The following is a 24,752-nucleotide window of genomic DNA, read 5'->3' on the forward strand; positions in this document are numbered from 1 at the left end:
TGTCTACACTTATTTGGAGAGGGTAAAATTGCATATGTAGAAAATCCAAAAATATCTACAGATACATTATTGGAATTAATGACTTAGCAAAGTCAATGGTTCTCAAATATAAAATATCACCTGCACTCTCTCTCTTTTTTTTTTTCACCTGCACTCTCATGTAACAGCAATGTCTTAGTCTATTTGGGCTGCCATAACAGAATATTACAGAATGGATGGCTTAAACAACAGAAATTTATCTCTCACAATTCTGGAGGTGTGGGAAGTCCAAGATCCAGGTGCCAGTAGACTTGATGTCTCGTGACAGTCTACTTGCTGTTTCACAGAAAACCATCCTATCACTGTGTCCTCATGTGGTGGAGGCAAGCAAAGTCTTAGAAAGGGCACCAATCCCATTCATGAGGGCTCTACTCTCATTATTTAATCACTTCCCAAAGGCTCCACCAACAAATGCCATCACACTGGGAATTAGATTTAAGCATAATCTAGAACAAACAACAAACAGCTTAAAAATTAAAAAAAAAAAACCTTAAATACTATAAAATTATATATGGTGCATACCAATAAACTAAACTAAACTATGTGTAAGATCTCTCACATAAAATTATAAATAATTATTAAGGGAAAAGAAAGAATAACTAAATAAATAGAAAGATATACCATGTTTATAGTTTGCAAAATTCAATATTACAGACATGACAATTCCTTCCAAATTGATTTACAGATTCAAGTAATTCCAAAGAAATACCAACAGTTTTTTTTTTCATAAGTAGACTATTTGAATATATAATATGCAAAGAGCCCAGACTAATCAAAGGTCTCTTGTAAAAGAAAGACAACATTAGAAGACTTGCTCTGTCGTAAACCAAAGCCTATTATAAAGAAAGGTATAGGATTTACAGCAAGCATAATAGATCAGCAGAACAGAATAGAGAATCTGGAAACAGATATGTGATTACTTGATTTATGTAAATGGTAGTATTTTAGAACAGTAGAAAAGAGATGGCCTTTTTATATAATGGGCCTATGACAGCTGAATATCCATTATTAGAAAACAAGAAAATTGGTCCTTACCACACAGCATTCACAAAATCCATTCTGGATGGGTTGAAGATTTAAATATGAAAGGCAGGACAATAATGCCTTCAGAAAATCCTAAGGGTACCTTTATGACTTTGGGGCTAAACAGGATTTCTTAATAGGCTATAAAAAAGTACTAATCAAACAGAAAATGACCGATAAATTGAATTACGTTAACATTATAAACATTTTTTATCAAAAGATACTTTAAGGGAATGAAAGAACAAACTATCTAGTGGAAAAAATATTGTAATACTTCTAACAATATATAACACAGTTCTTTAAATTAAAAGAAAAAAATATAGTTAACCCAATTAAAAATGGGCATTTCACAGAAGAAGATATCTAAAATGACCACTTAAACATGAAAATGTGCTCAATATCATTATTAATCAGAAATATGTAAGCTAGAAATCAACAGTGAGATTCTAATGTATACCCATCAGAGTGCCCATATGAAGATGACTGATAATAACAAGCATTGGAGAGAATATGGAACAATGGAAGCCCTCTTATGTCGCAGGTGTGACTGTAAATTGGTAAAATCACTTAGGAAAACAGTTTTATATCACCCACTAAACTGCAGATATAGGTACCTTAGAACTCTGCAATCCTAATCCAAGGAACACAGCCAACAGAAATGCCTACAAATAGACATCAAGAAACACACAACAATGTTCACAGTAGCAATGTCCAGAATAGCCCCAAATTGGAAATAATTCACATTTGTCTATCAAAAGCAGAATGGCTAAGTCAATTATGCCATATTCATATACGGGAGTGCTATATAGTCTTAAAAATGAATGAACTACATTTATATTCTACAACACAGATGAACCTCATAAATGTAACACTGAATAAAAGAAACAAATCTCTAAAGATTATATACTACATGATTCCATTTATATAAAGTTCCCAGAACTTAACTATAAGAGGCAAAATTTAACTACAGTATAAGTAGTAAAATTATAAAGAAAACCAAGGGAAGTATTCACCACAACAGTCATGAGAGTGCTTGTCTTTGGGGAGGTGAGTGATTGTGAATGGACAAGAGGGAGACTTAACATGCTGACAATGTTCCACTGGAACATTACTTTCTAATAATTTTTCAGACTATAGGAGTGGTTACATAGATAACTTGACTGTAGGTAGGGACAGTTACATGGATATTCACTTTCTGATAACTTATTAAGTTGAATCTTCTGATTTGTGTCCTTTTCTGTATTTGTATGACATTTAAAAAGAAAGAAAGTTAAAGTAGATGGAGGCATATCTGCAGATGAACCAAAACGAAGGAAAAACAGCAGCTCACAACATGAATACCAAGGGCTTGCAGTGAAGCTTTTAAAAATTGTTCTATTCCTAGGATGATTTCTATTTTGTCCAGGGTCAGTTATTTTGTCTTGACAGTATCTTTCAGCTTGTTGGTTTTCTTCATGTCAGGTATCCTTGCAGAGATACTTTCTAAAGTGAATGACATACAAAAATAGGTGTTTAATTATATAATTTAAAGTTTAAAAGGTAATCGACAAAAACTTAAAACATCAAATTGTAAGCACTGGAAGAAGTATGAGAAGGAAGACATAATTGAAATAAATGCCCATCTTTCATAGAGGGGGAGAGTAAATATTATTGAAAATGATAAACCAAGAAGATGGAAGTAAATCATTCACACACATGATGGAAACCAGTAAGGGAATTAGAATTAGAAATAATAAAAAATGGTTGCCTCTAGGGGGAGGGACTAAAGTAGGGACAGGGAAAAGAAGATCAATTTCCATTATAAACCCTTTACACTCTTTGATTTTTGTCTTGTTTTTGCTATGTGCATATTACATTGATAAATCTAACAGGACATTTATGAGATTCCAGGTTGCATCATTCTCATATACTTCACTTAAGACTTACTTCTTGAGTTTGTGACAATATGACCAGTCCAAGAATAAAATCTACAATGTGTAGATGGTGTAGCTCCCATGGGAAGCCCAATGGGGGACCCGATCCTCAGACCTTGGGATCACACCCCAAGCCAAAGGCAGACGTTCAACCGCTGAGCCACCCAGGCGTCCCGAGAACCTCATTTCTGAACTACTGTTAGGAGTTATAGCTGTAGCAACGACTAATTATTGCAGAGCTTCTAAATAATAATTTTATAATTATTTGTTTCCTTTTGACTTATTTATGGAAATTTTTTTGAGATGTTTTTGGAGATATTTAATTAGAGACAAGGCAGATACTTATTACATTGTACACAGACAACAGTTTGAAAAACAGCTAATATTAGCAAATCAAAAGTAGACAAGTCAATGATAAGAGTAAAACTTCCAAAACAAGAAATATCACCTTGCACCAGTCAGAATGCAGTGATAAGAAATAGCAAGAGTTGGCAAAAGGATGTGGAGTAAAGGGAACCCTCATGCACTGTTGCTTAGAATATAATTTGGTGCAAACACTGTGGAAAAAAGTATTTTTCCTCAAAAAATTAAAAATAGAAATACCATATGATCCAGTAAAAAAATTAAAAATAGAAATACCATATGATCCAGTAATTCCACCACTGGATATTTACTCAAAGAAAATGAAAACACCAATTTGAAAAGATCTATGCACTCCTATGTTTATTGCAGCATTATTTACAACAGCTAAGATATGGAAGCAACCTAAGCATCCATCGATAGATGAATAGGTAAAGAAGATGTAGTGTGTGTATGTATAAATACATATTCATACACATAATGGAATATTACCCATAAAAAAGAATGAGATCTTGCCATTTGTGACAATATTGATGGACTGAGAGGGGTATTATGCTATGTGAAATAAATCAGACAAAGACAGATACTGTATGATTTCACTTACATGTGGAATCTAAAAAACAAAACACATAAATGGACAAACATACAAACAAAAACCAGAAATAGATTCATAAATAGAGGGAAAAAAAAACGGGTAGTTTTCAGAGAGGAGGAGGGTGGGAGGATAGGGGAAATAGGTGAAGGGGATTAAGAGATAACAAACTTCTAGACTGATTTTGGGGGAGGTGGAAGGATCAGAGGGAGAAAGAGAACCTTAAGCAGGCTCCATGCTGTGCATGGAGCCCAATGCAGGGCTTGGTCTCATGACCCTGAGATCATGACCTAAGCTGAAATCAAGAGTCAGATACTTAACCAACTAAGCCACCCAGGCAGCCCAACTTCCAGTTTTGAGTAAGTCACAGAGATGAAAAGTGAAGCACAGGGAATACAGTAAAAAATACTGTAATAATGGTGTATGGTGACAGATGGTAACTACACTTAGAGTAGTAAATATTGCATTATGCATTAAACTGTTGAACCACTATGCTGTATGACTATACTACAAAACTAAAATACTTATATTAAAATGTTAAAAATCTACACTAGGCATTTCTTTAAAGATTTTGTTTATTTATTTGAGAATGAAAGAGAGAGAGAATGAGCAGGGAGGAGGGGCAGAGGGAGAGGGAGAAGCAGACTCCTCACTGAGCAGGAAGCCTGATGTGGGGCTCAATCCCAGGAGTCTGAGATCATGACCTGGGCCAAAATTGAGTCAGATGCTTAACCTACTGAGCCATCCAGGTGCCCCTATACTAGATATTTTTTAAATAACAAAATTCATTTGTGTTTCTTCTGCTCTATTTGTATATCTTAAGAAACATTACCTTTGGGGTGAATATGTGAGGAGAAAAAATTCAAGGTTTATTTTTTTAAAAAGTAAAGTTTAACTATTGAATAATTAGCTTTTTCTATATCTTTTTCTTATAAAATATAATTTATGAGATCTTTAAATGCCTCATTTCATTATTTTATCTTTATAAAATGTACATTATAATTCTCCCCTCTATAACTGATAATGATTTTTTTTCTATTTCTTCTAGTTAATTTTTCTCAAAATCTGGGTACTCCCACATGTCTGATTTGCCAAGCATTTTAAAGTAAAAAAAAAATTGTTGAGAACATCTGTTCTAAAGAAAGGTCTTATAGGGCTTTTCACATCACACAGCAATCTCATAGATTGTTTTGCATAGAGTAGTTGCTCAAAAGATGTTTGTTGTATTGACTCATATTGAGTATTATAATAAATGGTATAACATTATTATAATAGGACTAGCCCAACCTGGAGTGAAAAATCAGAGCTTATGGTGTAAGAAAAGTGATTAATTGGGCAGCCCTGGTGGCCCAGCAGTTTAGCGCTGCATTCAACCCAGGGTGTGATCCTGGGGGCCCGGGATCGAGTCCAACGTCGGGCTCCCTGCATGGAGCCTGCTTCTCCCTCTGCCTGTGTCTCTGCCTCTCTCTCTCTCTCTCTGTGTCTGTCATGAATAAATAAATAAAATCTTAAAAAAAAGTGATTAATCATGTAGAACACAGAACTGAAAGATACTTACCTGTCACATATGTTAGTGTGACTAAGTGAAGTTCTCCATTCACTTAAGGGCATATACTGGATGTCCATTCTGTGCCAGGAACTACTTACTGTAGGCTCTGTGCTCACAAAGTAAGGCAAGACAAGATCCTTTCCCTACAATCACTCATAGCCTAGTGGACACTGGGGAATTCCCAGAGAATGGAAATGTACTAAACCATGTGAAATAGACTATGGCAGGTCCAAATTTTCTTTCCCTCTAACTCCTTTCTTTCCACTCCTAAGGTGATGGGAGTAAAGAGGCAAAGGCTTTAGCAAGAGAGGGGTTCATCTGCCTTACAGCAAGATTTAGGCCTCTCCCCCTAAACACAAAAAATGATCCTGGCCTTGGAGACCTTGACTAGTGCACTTCCTCAGGATGGGGACACTCAGCTGCGGAACTCTGACTCTGGAAAGAGGCCTGAAGGGTTTCTCAAAGGAGGAGGGGAATGCAGGAGAGAAGTGAGGTGTAAAGGGAGGCCTGGATTTTTGCAGGGGCAGACTTTGCATGGCCTGATGTGGCAGGAAAAATAAATATCAGCATTCATGAATGGCTTATGGCGACATTATCTGTTACCTTCTGAGGTACACAAAGTACACTGAGGTACACTGAGGTACACTGAGGGCACAAATGACACTTACTGCTGTAGCAGAGACGTGTTCAGGGTCTACCTTCTGAGGTACACAAGGTACACTGAGGTACACTGAGGTACACTGAGGTACACTGAGGGCACAAATGACACTTACTGCTGTAGCAGAGACGTGTTCAGGGTCCCACAGGTACCCATGAGATGAGAAAAGGGAAAACTGCCCAGCTCAGGCTGCACTGCAGATGTGGGAAGGGCAATGAGTAGGAGAAATGGTTAGGAATCTGAACATTATTCAGTAAGGCTCAGACCCAGGCTACTGGTCCAAAGAGGCTGACCCCATTGCAGTGCTTTCTTATTAAATGACAATCAGTTGATTATCATGATTGTTCTTACCCTCAACAGACATGGGGTGCAGGAAGTTCAGCTCAGTGCTGAGCAAAAGATGCTCCTTTCGAGGATGAGGAAGAAAAGAAAGGGCAGGATGGGCTGTCTTCCTCGGGAATAGAGTCCACAGGTGACAAGGATTTGTAATATTCATCTTCCCCATCAAGCACTTTGATCTGGCTGCAACAAAGAAAAGAGTTTTTAGCAGAAAAAGTGGACAAAGGCCACAGTCCTCACTGGAGCAGTTGAAATTGTGTGAATATTATGAACAGGGTTGGGTTCCCCCAGTGGAAGGGAAGGACAGCTTAGGGCAAGTAGCTCAGGGTTTCCCAGAACAGAGGAACTGATGTCTGATCCACAAAGCCTTTCACCTCCGGGTCACAGGCTGATCACAGGCTCAATTTAGTGGTGTCTGGAAGTTGTGATCATATTACAACTTGTCTGCCTGAATTAGCTGGTCTGTCCCTGTTTGGTTCCCTCCAGATGAGAATGTTCCCTTCCTTCCCTCCTCCAGTTCTCAAACTAGTACCAGTTACCTGTGTCACTATATTCTCAGTTGCGATGCTAACAATGAAATGAGCCACAAACTCCTTAGACAGTGTCCTCTGTCTAACCACTGGGGGAGATTTTCCTTTGTGTACCTTTAAGGCTCAGGGGCAGGGTGATGTGGGAAGAGGCCTATTTGCACTGTGTGCAATGCTCTTATTTGTGGGAGAGTTTTATACAATCTGCTACATCTGCAATTATAAGGGAAACCACAATTTCCTGGGATAATTGTGAGAAATAATATTTGCCTTGAGGTGGCAATTTCAGCCTTTTCGGACAGAATAGATTCAAGTTTTATATAGCTGCTACTGTGAAAAGTAGTTTCCAATGTCAATAATAGAGGCAATATCCCCATTTGCATATTTTTAGAAGCTTCTCTGGAAAGTTTTGCATTTTCTGTAATATCACAAAGGACCCCTTCTGTTTACAGTTGCTTAGAACTAAGAAGACAGATATTTACCCAAGTTTTCTTGGCTTCCTCTTGCTCCCTTGATATTCTAGAGTTCCCTGTGGAGAGGGCCAAGAACACACAGTCAAAGCAAAGCAGCAAGTCGTTAATTTTTAATTCAAAGTGATTTTGTGTTGAATGCAAGCAGATGCTGATAATATCAGAAGTCACAGCATAATTTTTTTGATCAAAGGGCTCAAGTGAGCCTGATGAAGCATGCATCTTGCTCGTCTTTGATAAACCACATCAATTATTCACCGTGAAGGCAGACATCCTGACATGAAAGCAACAGATAAAGAGCCTAAGCACATGTTCAAGAAGAGAGCATAAGAGAGTGGGGGTGGGGCTGGAGGGGCTGGAACAGGTATTAATAACAGAATTATTAACTGGAAACAAAGCCAGTGAAACAGCTTTATGGCCACTTTGAACTCACATTTAACTGGTTATAGTACATGGTGTCCTCAGGGCTACTCAACATTTTGGGCTGCTGACATCTTCGGTGAGGTGTTCGTTGCTTCTGTATATGACCATTTTCTGAAACTGTGATAAGACAGCAAAACTTTACTGTAAACCATCCGAGGTATTGGGAAAATTTGGGAAAAAATTGCTCTTTACATAAATGCACTTAGTGGAAACTGTGTCCCATTTTAATAGGTATGTTGGAACTCTGCTAATATTGGCAGAGATGTCATCCTAAAACACATGCACACAAATAGGAATTGCTAAGTGTAAAAACAAGGGCCATTCTAACTTTGCCTTCGTCTCTCTTAGCTAAATCAGCTGTCAAGAGTGACAGAAAACAAATTGCTTTGTCCATGCTGGTGAAGTAGAGGTTGGGGGTCAGCCTTCGTAGAGTACAGAGCCCTATCTTAGTGGGATAACTCAGGACAATGAAGGCAATCTGGGATAGTTTGCACCACATCCTACAGTGAGGGTTCAAAGACATCTGGAGCACACACACTCTTGGGTAGATGAGAAGCAAACCTTTTGGTGGGATACATTTCGGAGGGAAAATGGCTTGAACTAGTATTTACTGAAATGCTTTGAACAATACCATTGATCCATGCAATCTCTGGAGATAGTGTAAAGGAGAAGGGGAAAAGATAATTGCATGATTTCACAGAGCAGCCTCTCCGTGTTAGCCCCGATTTCAGAACCCTGGACCAAGAGTGAACTGGAGATTAAAAAACCACGTATCCAATGAAGTCATGATTTATTTCCCGTCCAAGCAGATGATTTTCATGGAATCTGCTGTCCTTTTGGCACTATATCTGTATCAGGATTTAGCAGTTCTAACCTCTTGCCAACACACATGCACATACCCCAGAGCTGCCACAGAATATTGTTCATGAATATTGTGACATTCATTGTCCAGAGAAAAGATAGCACTTTCCTCTACTGTATGTACAGCATATTCTTCCAAGGAGATTTGTCCTTGGAATCATAGTTTGATTTACTAGAGGTTCTTACTATTTAGGGAAATTCTGGGGGAGTTTTCTAAGTAGAGAATGACTGAGCAAGGACCATTCTGAATAGCAAATGATCAGTTTCCTAAATGTGAAGTTTTGCATCTTTACTTTTCTTGAACTGGAACACATCTGTATTGAATAAGACTATAAGAACCATACAGGACTTTAGGAATAATTTATTCTAAATACCCATTTTTGAGGGGACAGGGGGAGAAAAACTGAGCCCATATATGCTGAATGACTCATCCCAGATGAAGTGGCATAGTGGGATGCAACCCTAGACTCTTACCTCTTGTTCTAGAAGTGTTCTTTTTAAAATTATAGCATATTGTCTTTCTAACAAGAAACTTTTTTTTGAAACTATTTTTTTGGAAGCTGAGGTCTAAGTAAAAGTAAGCTCTGTGAAAACATATTAATTAGCACAGCACGATGACGTTGCTTGCAGAGGGCTCCAGTAGTCTTTAAAGATTTCCCTGCCCACATCTTCAGGAAATCTTTGCAAAGGACAGGAACTTTAGCTCTTGCGCTGGCACTGTCCTCAGGGTACAAGGAATCCAAAATGGAAATAGGTACTTTCTAATAGTTCCAACATACCTATCTCCTGCTTGCTTTGTGAAATCCATATGCTGTGATATGGTAGAATACAAGGTACCTTGTGTCATCTCCTCTGATTTATAGATTAATGAATAGAAGTGTCTAGAGTTAAGGTTGCTGGTGTGAACACACACTGGGGATCTGACATCTATTCTCCCTTAGATTTCCTAATATTACGGGAATTCCAACCTTGGAAATGCAAAAGACTGATCTTAAATAGTTTCTGAGTTCAGCTGGAGTTCAGCCCAGTTCAGCTGGACTTCATGTAGTGTTCACATTTGATCAGAAGCTTTTATTTATATTCTCCACTGGGTATGCTTAATATAAGATGTGGCTCTCAACTTTTGCTCTTGATGAACTTGCTTTTCCATGGCTGGGTGTTTATTTTCCAGATTCTTAGTAGGAATTAAGTTATTGGGTAGAATTTTCTCAATTTTAACAATTCTCCCATAAGTTAAGAAAAAAAAAAAAACAACTGTTGGTGTCTGATGATATCTATAGTATACTAGAATCTACTGTAAACTGGTATCTGATATAGCATCAAATTTTAATTTTCATTATTTTAACTTTAATATCTCCATGTTTCATGATGTTCTGCAGAATGCCATAACTTCCAAGTGTTTTGCTATTGGAACAAGTCTGAGTATCACTGATATGTGATCAATAATAAGCAACCAAACAAATATTTGGGAAATGAGTCATTATTTAAAATAAATGGATCCCTGGGTGGCTCAGTGGTTTAGCTCCTGCCTTCGGCCCAGGGCGTGGTCCTGGAGTCCTGGGATCGAGTCCCATGTCAGGCTCCCTGCATGGAGCCTGTTCCTCCCTCTGCCTGTGTCTCTGCCTCTCTCTCTGTCTCTGTCTCTCATGAATAAATAAAATCTTTTAAAAAATAAATGGTGTGGGAACAATCTGATAGTTATATGCAAAAATACGACTTGAGTATAGATCTTATAAAATTTATCCTATACGTAAGGTGCTTTGCTGGATACTGTGGGGAAAAACAAATAGAAGTAAGATAAGATCCCTGTTTTCAGTCTAGTAGAGGGTACAGAGTCTTAAGAGGTTAAGTGACTTAAAAAAAAAAAGTGACTTATCATAAGAGTGCTGCTGGACTCAAGTTAGTTAAAAAAAAATCTAAATTGTTTACTTTTCTCAATATGCTTTTTGATTCTTGCAGGCCACAATAAATTCCAGATGACTTATATAGTTAAACATTTTAAGTATTCCTATAAAAGCCTTAAAGGGGAATGAAATAGACTATCTTAATTAACTATGCAAGAAGATATTAATGACAAGGATGAGTTCAATATTCTTATGATGGACAGTAACGAAACTAGGATGAAAGGAAATGCAACAGAAAGATAAAAACAAATTTAAAAACATAGACACAGGAAAGTCCACTATCCATAATGTGGAAAGGCTGAGCAAGAGAAAGATGGAGAAATATTTATAACATGTTGAAACAGAATTAATGAAATGAGATAATGAAAAATACTTAGCCATCCTGACAGAGAGCTTCAACTAGAACAACTATTACTGCCTTTCTATTAACTAGGATAAATCAAAGATAAAAAGAGAATGTGGAAGTGGCCTCACATACACATGAGTCCATAAGCTCCATCTCTCCTGAAGAGCAACTTGACAATAAATAATGAAAGCTAACCAACTTGTTCCAAGAAACATGTCCTAATGAAGAAAACCAGAAGGAGAGAAAAAGACAATGTGTATGAAGATGGGTTATGATAACACTTTTTGTAGTAGAAAAAAAGCTAGAAACATGATAAATATTTAATAACTAGGGAGAAGTTAACTCTGAGATATGAACATAATATCATACCATGAAAGCACAAAAAAGATAAATTTAAGGTATGCTGTTGATAGATAAAAATTCAAAATCCAGAAAGAGAAAAAAAATACAAAGCGGCATATAGAACATGTATTAAATCTAAATATGGAGGGTATAATGCTGAGTGAAGTAAGTCAATCAGAGAAGGACAAACATTATATGTTCTCATTCATTTGGGGAATATAAATAATAGTGAAAGGGAATATAAGGGAAGGGAGAAGAAATGTGCGGGAAATATCAGAAAGGGAGACAGAACATAAAGACTCCTAACTCTGGGAAACGAACTAGGGGTGGTGGAAGGGGAGGAGGGCGGGGGGTGGGGGTGAATGGGTGACGGGCACTGAGGGGGGCACTTGACGGGATGAGCACTGGGTGTTATTCTGTATGTTGGTAAATTGAACACCAATAAAAAATTAATTTATTATAAAAAATATGTATGCACACTGAGAAGTTCATCATGAATTTTTTTCTTTAAAAATTAAAAGAAATCGGGATGCCTGGGTGGCTCAGTGATTAAGCGTCTGCCTCTGGCTCAGGGTGTGATCCCAGGGTCCTGGGATAGAGTCCCACATCAGGCTCCATGCAGGGAGCCTGCTTCTTCCTCTGCCTATGTCTCTGGCTCTCTCTCTGTGTGTCTCATGAATGAATGAATGAATGAATGAATGAATGAAATCTTTTAAAAAATTAAAAGAAATCAACGAGGAATGTAGGACAAAAATTATTCTTTCTTCCAATAGATGAAGACACCATGGCTAAGAAAGCTAACTCTCAAACGTGGTAGAGTGGAAGCTGGAATCCTTATCTTTTGACTTCTGAGCCAATAGTTTGCTTATAAGAGATACAAAACAATAGGATTATCTGGCAATTGCCAAACTAGTTTGTTTGACTAGTTTATGTAGACAAAATGGGCAAGTCAAGTTTGAAGATAAACATTAGTTTATGAGTTATTTGAAGACAGTGATGTTCATATTCTGAAAGTGGCCTATTTCTATTTCACATAAATGTTGTAAGCCAAGCCAAACTCTCTCTACTCTGCAGTACTCTGTGGGCTACTTCCTCACAAAGCTTTTTGTAAGTATCTTATGCTATGAGTATGTTTTAACATAGGTCTCTTTCCCTTTCAGAATCCCTGCACCACCTTTTCCCCTTGTGCCTCTTTATTTCATATTTGAAACCTGAACACATCTTTTTCTTCTGAGTTTTCCCAGAACTTTATAGTAAGCTGGAGATAAATCTGTTGCAAAATGCAAGAAATGTAAATGGCATTTCAATCAGGAGCACCAGGACAGGCATACTCCTTGCTCCCTAACCCCAAATCATCACACTGTGTGGCTGCACAACTGGCTAAGCCCTTGGTGAGAGACAAACAGCTGAATTCAGTTGATGGCATCGTTACATAACTTCAAACAACTGGTTTGGAGATTTCATATTTCAGTTCTCTTTATTGAACATGCAGGTATATCCACACTAGAGTTGCCAGATCAAATACAGAGCACCCAATTAAATTTGAATTTCAGATAAACAACCAATACTTTTTTTAATCTAATAAAATCCTGCGCAATATTCAGGACATGCTTGTATTAAAAAGTGATCAGTTATTCATTTGAAATTCAAATCTAGCTGGGTGTTCTGTACTTTTTTGTTGTTGTTAAATCTGGCAACCCTAATTCAAGCACAATTTCAAGTCACAAACAAGATCTTTTGTTTCCTTTTAGGGTCTCAGAGATGAAGAAGGAAACTATTTCCTCACTCTGACTTGCTGGGTTACAGCTATTTTGGCTACATATACTTTTTTCACCCATTACAAATGTGCCATTCTGATCAATTTCCTAGCAGGATCAAATGAGGAAAGGATAACTGCAAAGGAGGGTAGGATGGGGCATAGAGCCCAAATATTCCCCTGCTTGATGGGACAGTATGGATTCTGAACCCCTAAGGAATTGACAGGCAGTGGGCAAGGTTCCTGGGAGGAAAATGAGGAGCATACTGGGAGAACCACAGTCCTATGTACCCTCCCGGTGGGCCCTCAGCAGGCAGGAATAGGTTTTGAGTGGTTAGACTGCTGATCTGATTGCCATTTTGTGGATGAGGCATTCCCAGGGTGACTTGCCAAGTAAAACATTCCCTTGAAGCAAACAGTGTTCAGTGTTCTAGATTTACAGATGGCAAATCCCATATGGGGTTACTAGATATATCCCTGGGGCATGAAATAGCATTAGAGTTATGCAAATAACTTACAGAGCTCTATCGACTCTGTGCATAAAGGGTGGTACATCATTTCTATTACCAAAGTTCTCAGGGCAACTGGGGGGGACAGTAGCCTAGCTGTCAGCTGGATAATCTTTCTTCTCAGTGATGGTTGATCATGCCACATGGTACTCCAGTGGACACTTAATGAAATAGCCTCCAATGAGATTACTTTTTTCTGCTCTTCTACTTACCATTTCATTTTTATGTATCAAATCTTGTTTTACAAAGTAGCTTTATCTTCATTTCATCTCATTTTGGAAAGGACTACTAATCTCAAAGAGATAACAGAGACACAGGGAGAATAAGGGATTGCAAAGCATGTTAGAGACTAAGTATAACTGAAAATTCAATTGCAAATTCCTGCGGGTCATTCTCTTTATGTTACACCAGTCATTCAGTTTTTAGAAATGCTGGTGCCCAGATCAGGACCTAGGTGTTGATATTTAAAAAAAAAATTTCCTTGGATTGGTTATAATGTACAGCCAGGGTTGAGAGCCACTATACTACTATACTAGATCACATGAAATCTTTCCTTACCAATAAGAATCACACTGGCAGAGTCTGCAATAATCTGTACTACCTTAAAAATGCTGTCTATGGAAGAATCTTCTCAATATGTTGTAAATCGCTTGTTTCTGATATACCCCGAGGCACAGGCTATTTGGGGATGCTTGGAACCTTGACAGGGAATAGGAGGAAGATATGATGTCCTGGGAGTTCAGATTTTCAAGTTTAAGCTATGACATAAAGGATGATTAATCTCTGTGGTTTAGCCCCCTTCCTTTTATATCTAAGTGGTCTGAGCCCAGGGAGCAGGGCCCTTCTGCTGGTCTCCCTTCAGAGCCAGGACTAGAACTCAGGTCTTTTGACTCAAAATCCCAAAGCCTAGGCCAGGGCCTTTACAATGATGCTTGTTCTTTCACTGAGACATTCTTGTAAGTTTTCACCTCACCATGTTTAACTTCAGGAGGGACTAAGGAATTCAGTGGGCTTTTGTAAAACACACACACAACCAGAAAGAGAGATTTTCTCCTGGGGTGCATGTAATTCAGATCTTCCTTTCTAAGATGAAAGAAAAGCTACAAATTTTCCCAGTTGCCATGTTATGTCATGAACAATCTTCTTCAAAATTGCAAAATTGCTACAAAGAAAACATCCCTGAGTTAAATTAGTGCCTGTGGAAAATGGTGGAGTTATAAATTGTCTATGTGAAATCTTCTCCTTACTAGCTAGGGAAGTGGAAATAACTTCCCCTAAAACTATTTTATAGCCCAGGGCTTGGCACACACTTAACAAATAATGAATGAATGCATAGTGACCATTCACTATTCTTAAGATCTGTTCCATCTATGTGGCCCACTCTTTGGTTCTGTCAATCAAGATATTATTGCCAAGGCTTCCAATAGGAAGAGGGCCTTTCCTATCCTGGGACATCTCTGGGAAACCTAGTCTACCAAGGAGAGAGATGAAGCCAGCCTCTTAAAAACAAAGTTGATTAGTATTTTTTTCTTTTTTAAAAAAAAATTTTATTTTTTATTATTTATGATAGTCACACACACAGAGAGAGAGAGAGGCAGAGACACAGGCAGAGGGAGAAGCAGGCTCCATGCACCGGGAGCCCGACGTGGGATTCGATCCCAGGTCTCCAGGATCACGCCCTGGGCCAAAGGCAGGCGCTAAACCGCTGCGCCACCTAGGGATCCCTAGTATTTTTTTCTTAATATCTTTTCAATATTTTTCTAGGACTATGCATTCACTTTTCTTCTTTTTCTTGAAAGATTTTATTTATTTGAGAGAGAGCAAGCACAAGCAGGAGGTAGAGGCAGAGGGTGAAGCAGACTCCTTGCTGAACAGGGAGCCAGTGGCAGGGCTCAATCCCAGGACCCTGAGATCATGACCTGAACTGAAGGCAGATGCTTAACTGACTGAGCCACTCAGGCATCCCTGCATTCACTTTTCTTTTTCTTTTTTATTTATTCATGAGAGACACAGAGAGAGAGGCAGATACACAGGCAGAGGGAGAAGCAGGCTCCCTGCAGGGAGCCCGATGTGGTACTCGATTCCAGGTCTCCAGGATCACACCCTGGGCCAAGGGCAGACGCTCAACCGCTGAGCCACCCAGGTGCCCCTCACTTTTCTTAACAACAAAAAATTCAGTCACTTATTTGTTACTGCTTTCTCCCCCTACTTAACAATAAAGTCATATTTTCCATATTAACCTACTTGAAAAATAGTACATTTCTTTGAGAGTTTCATTTTTTTTAAGATTTGGTTTTTAAAATAATTTCTATACCCAACATGGGGCTCAAACTTACAATCCCAAGTTCAAGAGTTGCATGCTCTACCTACTGAGCCAGTCAGGTGCCCTTGAGTTACATTTTTAAAGTAATAAATGAACATAATGTTCAAATAAATTAAGCAATAAAAAGTCCATCTTTTTTCTGCATCCCATGACTCCATCCTCAAAATAGTAGTAAATCCTGGAACCAGTTTCTCGTCTTCCTGATTTGTTTAAATGGGATCATTTTTAATAGTTGTATGGTATTTCATTTAATGAATGATGCATGATTAACCTATATCATTTCCTATATTGAGCATGAAATTTGTTTCCAATGTTTTCCTATAAGCAGTATTATAAGGAACATCTCATAGTTTGGTTTTTGATAATAATCTACATTAATTTCTTAAGATAAATTCCTAGAGGTTGAATTATTGGCTAAAAGGTATATATATTCTTAAAAGTTATGATTTATGGCCATTTGATTCATCCCAATTGCCATCCAGAAAGTATGCAGCAAATATACTTCTAGCACCCGAACCTGAGATTTGTCCATTTCTGGAGGCCTCACCAGCGTGGGACAGCATCTTGAAGAAAAAGTCTGATAACTGAATAGGTGAAAAATGGCACATCATTTGTATTTTGAGTTGCATTTCATTGATTACTTGAAAGGAGGAGTGTCTAGCTTTTCCCTCTCCCTGTTTATTACCCATCTGTGTTTCAGGATTCCTCTGGAGCTGAAAGCAGTAGCAAAGTTCATAGTTCCTGGCTGGGCCTAACCTGCATGGAACAAGCTTTGCCTGCCTGTTGTGATGGGATGATAGATGAGAGTTCCCACTGGCTAACAGGTGTCGAGACACCTCCTTTGAAAATTAGCATACTGTAGCAAAGCATTTCTCAAACTTCTGTTGTCATCCACCATTTTTTTGCTATATTTATGATACCTGAACTATTCTTCATGTAGCATTCTTAAAATCAAGTACTTTTTTTTCTTACTTAAACACATTTCTTTAAAGATGAATTTTTATTCACTGGTGTACTAAATGGAAAGCCAGTGTCATTTGCCACAAATAGAAGTAAATCATAAAGTAAATACAATGAAAACAAAACAGTACTATCACACCTGAACTGGTTTCTGTTGATTCTGTTTCCAACAGAATGTTCTGGGCTTCTTTAGAAGGCTTGTTAAAAAAAGAGAGGTAAGTGTGAGAGGAATTTAAGACCTATTAATATAGCTACGATTTTCTCCTCAATATGAAGACTTTAAATAGAATTGAAGAAGGAGTAACCTTCTTTTACATGATTCAGTGTTACTTAAGGTTACATCCACACACTGTCTAAAATCAATTTGCAGACCACTGGAGGCCCATGTCCCACGCTTTGAGAAATATCAGTGTTGTGGAAGAAAAAAACCCCACAAGGTTTAGAAAAAGTACAGCATGAATCCCACCTCTAGCACTTTAATTAGAGAGTCTGAACTTGGTGATGATGATAACCCTATTAAGGTTCTGGGAAATATGTCAGATAATGTATGAAGAGAGAAAACCTGGGCACCCGAGGCAGAGTAGGTGCTCGTAAGGGGTTATCACAGTTTTTGTTATGTGGAAGTGGTTCACGATCCTAGTTGCACATTAGAATCCTCTGAAGAAATTATAAAAAATACAGATGTCTTGGTCTTACCCCTGGATGTTCTAATTCAGTTAGTCAAGGGTAGGAGGACTCTAGTATTACTGCTTTTAAAAACAGCACCCCACCACCCCTTTTCCCCAATCCCCTTCCAGATGATTTTAACTTATAGCCAGGTTTGGAAAAACTAAGAGCTTAAACCACTCTTAAAAACTTAGATTGATTTTGCAGATCAACTAGCTGCCATCATAAAAAGTTGGTATCATAAAAAGTCAGAGAAGTTTCAATTGGGCAGCAGCTCCAGGAGGGTTCCTAGCATTGTTTGGTATAAGCTTTTGCACTGGAAGTTGCATCAGATGGCTTGAGCTCCAAGAAAACGCTAATTTCCCTGGACACTGGGAAAATTATTTTTCTTATTCCAAGAGAACAATTTTGCTGACCATGGAAACATTATCTCTGGTTTCCAGAGGTATGATGTTACTCAGTGCTCTTCAGCAGGTTTTCGTATGAATGAATGACAAAGCTGAAAAGCCATTCTGACCTACTAAACTTTTAAATCAGATATAAACGTAGGCAAAAGTTCTGGGGTGTTGGGAGGGTTGGAACTAGTCAAATATGTTTAAAAGGCACAAGCTTAGAATTAGTAATACAGAATCAGCAACGAGTTGCTGTTGGTGTCTCTCTTTTAGCTTTACTTTGCATAGTATATTCAGAATATACATGTTAGTATCATGTCCTATCTCTCTGCTTTTAGGAGTTTTTAAACTGCTTATTCTGAGGTCTTGCAATATTCTCTTCTAGCCAGGTGTCTTCCTGTGGAAGATGACTGACTCCTGTGGAGATGACTGACTTCATCTGTACTGTCCCTAACCATGGCTGTTCCCTAACTTTGGCCCTGTTGGGGGCTGGGGGTAGGAATTAAGGCCAAAATGGCCACCCAATCTCTGCCCAGTGAAAAACAGTATTAATTCAGGTTTTTCAAAAGTGTCAACATGAAAAAAATCTAAGACCTGATCTGATGCTTAGCAGCCCACAATGCCAGGCAGCAGGCTGGGAGATGTCATTTCTGGAGCTCCTAATGAGATGCAAATCACCTAGTGAACTAGTCGGGAGCTAGGAAACAATGTCCTGGGTAAAAGCAGATAAAAATGGAACGAAAGAATGTCTTTGAAGATTGGAACGACATTTTAAATGCTTGAGGATATGGGACACCAGATAGTGCTGGTTTTAGTAAACTAATTGTGACTGGGTCTTTGATTCCTTATGGCAGGGGATCCTGGGGCATTCATCTCCAGCTCTGCCTTGCTCTCTAAGTTGGGGACCTGGTTCCACTTCTTGCTGTTAGTGTGCAAAGGGCAGGTCAGCAGTAGAGAAACCGACACTGGACTTGGGGTCAGAAGGCCTGGGCATAGTTTAATTTCTGGAATTTACTAGCCTGTGACCCAGGTGAACTGCTTACTTTTCTGGCTGTCATGTTTTATCTGTATGTAAAACAAGGGGTTGGACTGACAGATTGGTTTTTTGACAAAGGGTGGTGGCATGGCACATTGCACATGTTCTTGCCCAGAGACACTAGCTGTTATCCTTGAAGTCATGCTCCTTCCCAGTGTGCCAGTGCGTGTGTGTAGTGCAAGATGTGCTTGATGAGAGTTTGTTGTGTGAAAGCAGGAAAAGAGAAAACTGTTAGCCAAGAGGCTCTTTAAGATCCCTGCCAACTTTAAGATGCTTTGATTGCAGAGTTCCAGCCAGTCATTTTCAAAATGGACATAAATACTATTGACCCTATCGGCCTCATTGGAATTTAAAGAAGACCAATCAAAATACAATCAGGCTTCAGGATGAAAAGTTCTCTGTAACTATACCAGAACTTCTTCATAATAGGATGCTCTTTAAATTCATTTAGAGAACAATGCTGCACAAGAGGGTGCTCATCTGAACCCCTTTCTTGGTCATTTGGTTACTGATGGACTAAAAGACAACATTTAATCTCACCCAGCCTTCCCAGCTATGAACAAAAACTACAATGTACAGGTTAATACTGTACAGCTGTACAAACACCTACACGGGTTCACAAATTCTAAGATATTTTTACATGTAGTGAATAGTCATTAGCCTGATGGACTTGGTTTGGGGGAGAGTATATGCACAAATGATTGGCAACTGTGTGTGAAATTGTAAAGAATGTGAATAGAATAATAGACCCGAATGAAATCACAGGTCTGATTTTTGTTTGCATTAAACTAATGAGATGCAAAAATGGAATCAATGCAGTACTAGTGGTGAAAAATTAGATTACTCTGGTTCTTTCAATTTCCAGAAACCAATAAAATAGGATTTATCTTGGGGAAATAAAATTAAGAAGAAAGTAACTAATTTGGGTTATTGTCCTATTTCTGTGCTTCACTTTGGAAAAAATTTCCTTAGTACACTATAAATTAAATTTGGTTTAACTATCCAGTACACCTTTAAGATTTATAAAAATAGTGAGACACAGAGGTCTCATTTCTTTGCTCTGATGAAGAGTTTAGACTCTACTTCTTCCAGGTCATATAGAACTACTAAGTTTCTTTGCCTTGTTTTATTACAATCTGAGATGAGCTTAATGAAAATCCATTATGGAAACAATATACAGATTGATGGCTTCTCATACCCTCCCTTTCCCTTTACTCTCATGGGAAGTTATCTTGTCATGAGAAGGTCATAAGTGACATGAATCTGTCTCTCCATAGGACTCAGGATCTCTCAACAAATTTATGTCATCAACCTTTTTTTCTGTTTAAATCCCACATCTCTGAGTCACTTGGCTAGTATAGCTATAAACACTTTCCAGCATGTCATAAAAAAACAAACCAAGCTTAATAAATACAGTTGTTACCAGCATATCTGAACATGGGTATCTCCTGTGTTATACAATGATTTAGGCCTTGACAAGGAAATTAATTATCATTTTCACTCAGGCTTCTTTGCAGTGACTTTGTATACTGACACATTTGAGCTGCTCTGACCACTAGTTTGACCAGGCTTAAATGACAGTTCCAGTGCATTTAATTTTAAGTTTCCAAACTAACAAATTTTAGGGGATCTATATCAGCAGTTCTCATCCCTTGGACCCTAAAGAAAACACTGTCTCAGGTACTCTGTTATCTTGGCTTAGTCAAATAAAATATTAACGATCTGAAACCTGGTAGCATTTATCTGACAATATAGGGAAAATCATATTAACAGGAGTGCTCTACTGGAGTGATCTTGGACATCCGTGATGGCGCTGGGAAACGCGCCACTAACTCTCAAAGGGCGGGAGGTCCTGGCTGACTTGGCATCTTCCCACTTCCAGCTCTCACTGCCTCTCACCCTGCATGAGATGGGGACCCAGCAGAGTGGGGTTAAATGGGTTGGGGAGCCAGTCCAGCTGGGGGTCATTAGCAATCAAGGACAGCATTAAAAGGCAGCAGGAGACTAAGGGTCTCTGACAGGCTTGGCTCCATGCACCATCTGGAAAGAAAGAGGCTGTCAAAGCTGGATTAAAAAAAAAGAAAAAAAAACTTCATAAAGACCCCTTCTTGAAGAAACAAACATGAACATTGATGTTATTTTCAAGGTGGGTCCTTCATTTTTGAGAGCTGGGCCAGGTAGCCACATTTTTCAGATCAATCTCTGTCCATAATGACAATTCACTGATGCCTGAGTTGGGACCAGCCCAGGAAACTCTAATGGTGTGATAGTGGCTAGTAATCAGAACATCCATGCTGGACAATGAGGCAATGGGCATGTGTGAAGCCTGAAGTGTAGGGGCAGGGCTCACACCAAATAACACATTTAGCTGTATTCTACACACTATAGTATGATCCGTGATTAAAAGGAGAAAACCAGATAGCTTTACTTAGGATGTGCCCAAGTTGATCATTTATTTATTTATTTTTTTCCAAGTTGATAATTTAAATTGTAATTTTTGACACGATGAAAATTTAAGAACAAACTGGGACTCACTTTCTAAGGTCATTCTAAAATAATCTGTACAAAGATTTGGCAGTCATAGATATCACATATTGCATATATCTGGTCGCTGACCAGGCTTATGTTATTAAGTTGCCTCTCTCCTTTTTTCCTTTTAGACTTTTGGGTGCCCCTCCTCCTTAACCACATATGTAAGAAAGAAAAAATGTTTAAAGTACAGAATTTTATTTCTTTTGATCATAGATTGTTAGACTTACAGAACAAAGAAAACTTACAATGTGAACTTTAAGATGTATTACGATACTAATTTAAAATGAGCTGCTATTCTTATTGTAGGAATCACTAATATTATAGTTGAATTCATAAGAGGAATTTGCATTCCAGCTCATTATTGTATGGTTTTAACATTAATCTTCAGGATATCTTTAGTTCTGAGTACAAAGCAGCCAGTGCAAGGAAAACAGCTCAGGCTTGTATTTGTTTTTGGATGGTGAATATACTTTCCCAATATTGTTAAGAATGAACAGTAGCTAAAATTATCCTCATGAAGCTTTAGGCAAGGTTCTAGATGCCTGGGCTAGGGAAAAAGTAATGGGAAAGATCTAGGACACTATACTCTTTCAGATTTAGAGTCATGTGAGGGGGGTGGTGATGACACTGGCTGCTGATTCAGGTAGAAATCAAGGTGGTCCCAGACCAGCAGAAATGCACAATTCTCAGAGTTGAATCTCAATGATTTTTAATTATCCTATCCTAAACTTTGGATAAATTTACATCCATTACTGGCCAGCCTATCAGAAATACAGTTTTAAATAAAGCTCCAATCACAAAGAACAGAATTTAAAAAGAGACATACAAATCCCCAGAGAGAGAGAACATTGTGGGTGTACGGCATGGATAAATCTTGTTCTTAAGGTTCTCTGGTTGAGCTCAGGCTAATTTTGACAGTTCTCCCACAAGCTTTTAGTTTTCTTAGGTATATAAGTGTGACTATGTGAACATGACTTTCAAATCACGGAAACCCAGTACTGATTAGAGTTATGGGTCTCTGGGAATGGATATGAGGGGTTTATTTTAAATAGTTCAGTAAAAATATCCAAACTTGATGCCTACTGCTTAATCTCACATACAAATGTCATAAAAGATTTGCACACTGGTTTAGTATGGAAGATTGTTACTCAAACTTACTCAAGTTTACTCATCTGAGAAGCAGAGAGTAGATAGAACCCAGGATTCAACTGGCACCAAAGGCCATGCCCCTTTTGTTATGGCCTATTGCTCCCCTACACTTTATTGGTGGGAGAAGCAGAAGAGTAAGGGAACTGAAGAAGAGTGGAAAAAGCTTGAAATGGATGCAGAATGGAATGAGAGTGGGTCCTGGTCTGGGACTGGTATTTGGGGTGGGATGATTATTTTTGAGTGGCACAAAACTGCCTGGGTAGGCTTTTCAGCAATAAATCTTTACAGTGCAAGGGTAGTGCAGAGGAAGAAGGACTAATCTGCAGCTTGGGTATTCCACATGGTGGGCGGAAGGACCTAGTGTTTGTCAGAGTAACTGAACTCTAGGCAGGTAGAAGGGAAACCAGCAGAGCTTGGGAGACAGTGAAAAATCAGTTGAGACAGCAGTGAGAGAGCTGGAAGGAGAGGCGGTGGTACTATGGGGAACTGCTCTTGATGGGTCACTCTAGCCACGGAATCAGATGCCCGGGTGGAAAAGAGATGAAGGTCGTTGGTGTGAAGGGGTAGGGAACAGTAAAGTGTAGGAATTGGATAGGTTGGATGGCTGTGGAAAAATTCTCTCTAGTTGGTGGTGAGATTTGGGAATGGAGAAGATGATAAATACCCAAACGCTCATTGAATGTAAAGTGACCAGGATATGGTCAGTAAACAGCGGGAACAAAGGATGATTGAAGGGAACACAGATAGCAATGGCAAGTTAGCAGGATGTGGATTTTATCCCTGACCTCTCCTCCACCCCAAGGTCCTGCTGATGGGGCTCCACTCAAGACTTCAGGGGAAATGGTGGCCAGTAGAAAGGATAACTCAGAGGAGAAGAAACCCAGAAAATAATGGGATAAGCAATGACAGCATGGGGTGATTAGGGTGGCCCGAGTTTTGAGCAGTAGCCAGTGGTGACCAGCATGCAAGGTGGGCAGGAGAAAGTCAGCCTAAGTATCAAATGGAATAACCTCTGTTGTGAAGTTCCATCAGTGCCAGTGTGAACTTAGATCCCTGTCAGGTATGGAAACTAAGTGCCAGCAGGTTGAATGGTCCAGTGCTCCAGACCATTGATTGATGCGAGGTTATTTTCATACTCCTGAAAAGTAGATACTGAGTATGGGAGTGAGATTAATAATGATTGATTTATTACCAGTAGATTAATTTGTGGGACTTAGAAAAAAAATGAGAGGGCAGAAGAAAAAGAGAAGCACTGATGACCAGGTGGGTAGAGAGAGAGGCTGGACCATGACCTTTTTTATCCCATTACCAGTTTAGTGCCATCTAGCCAGCCTGAGATGTGGCTACCACTCCCAACTACTCTGTGGAACTCTACCGTTTGTCAAGTGAGAAGGGGGGAGACATGAAGTACTCATGTCATGCTTGACTACGAAGGGGTTGTTGGATGTCCTTAAGTGTTATGGAATTTAACAAGGTCTCTTGTTCATTTCCTAAACACGGTGTCTTCCTCATCAACAGTGCCTGCCACAAGTCTTGGTGCAGTGAGATGAGTTCAAATATCAGTTGTCATGCCATACCCAGAATCATGACTCCCTGCTAACCCCTGGCACTGCTGGTGAGTGTAAATATGTCCTTTTCTCCCTGAAGGTGAAATCTGTCTCTTACTGCTTATTCAATTTTATTCAGGTCCTATTCTGTGCCAGGCCCTGGGGATGTGGCAGTGAACAAAAGTCTTTGCCCTGAAGGAACTCACCAGTTTGTAGTGGGGGAGACATAACAAACAAAGAATAATGAATAATATGGTATATGTTAGTAATTTATGAAGATTATTAACAACAACAAAATAATAGGGAGCCCGATGCGAGACTTGATCCCGGGTCTCCAGGATCGCGCTCTGGGCCAAAAGCAGGTGCCAAACCGCTGAGCCACCCAGGCTGCCCTCATATGTTCTCTCTTGTAAAATTTTTGGCTTATGTGGGCTGAACCAAAGTTATGGACCAGGTGACTGAGAAGATGACGTATTGGTATCTGTGCTACCTGGTGGAAGCGCAGCTTTGTAGGGAAGGGGTGGCTTAGTTCAGGC

At 38.9% G+C, this 24,752-nt stretch overlaps 1 protein-coding gene across 1 annotated transcript in view; it reads right to left on the reverse strand.

The window, feature by feature from the left end:
* Positions 1–2,450: 2,450 nt before the first annotated feature.
* The window catches only part of MYO3B (myosin IIIB), a 384,379-nt gene continuing 362,077 nt past the window's right edge, over positions 2,451–24,752 (reverse strand). Inside the window, exons 32-35 of the mRNA XM_055307747.1 lie at positions 7,904–8,010; positions 7,483–7,529; positions 6,486–6,656; positions 2,451–2,544 (exon numbers count right to left, since the gene is read on the reverse strand). Of these exons, the coding sequence (XP_055163722.1) occupies positions 6,518–6,656; positions 7,483–7,529; positions 7,904–8,010 (293 nt within the window). The 3' untranslated portion in view covers positions 2,451–2,544; positions 6,486–6,517. The remainder of the gene's footprint in view (positions 2,545–6,485; positions 6,657–7,482; positions 7,530–7,903; positions 8,011–24,752) is intronic.

The sequence above is a fragment of the Nyctereutes procyonoides genome, unplaced genomic scaffold, assembly GCF_905146905.1.
Source record: "Nyctereutes procyonoides isolate TBG_1078 unplaced genomic scaffold, NYPRO_anot_genome, whole genome shotgun sequence".
In the NCBI taxonomy this organism is placed as follows: Eukaryota; Metazoa; Chordata; class Mammalia; order Carnivora; family Canidae; genus Nyctereutes; species Nyctereutes procyonoides.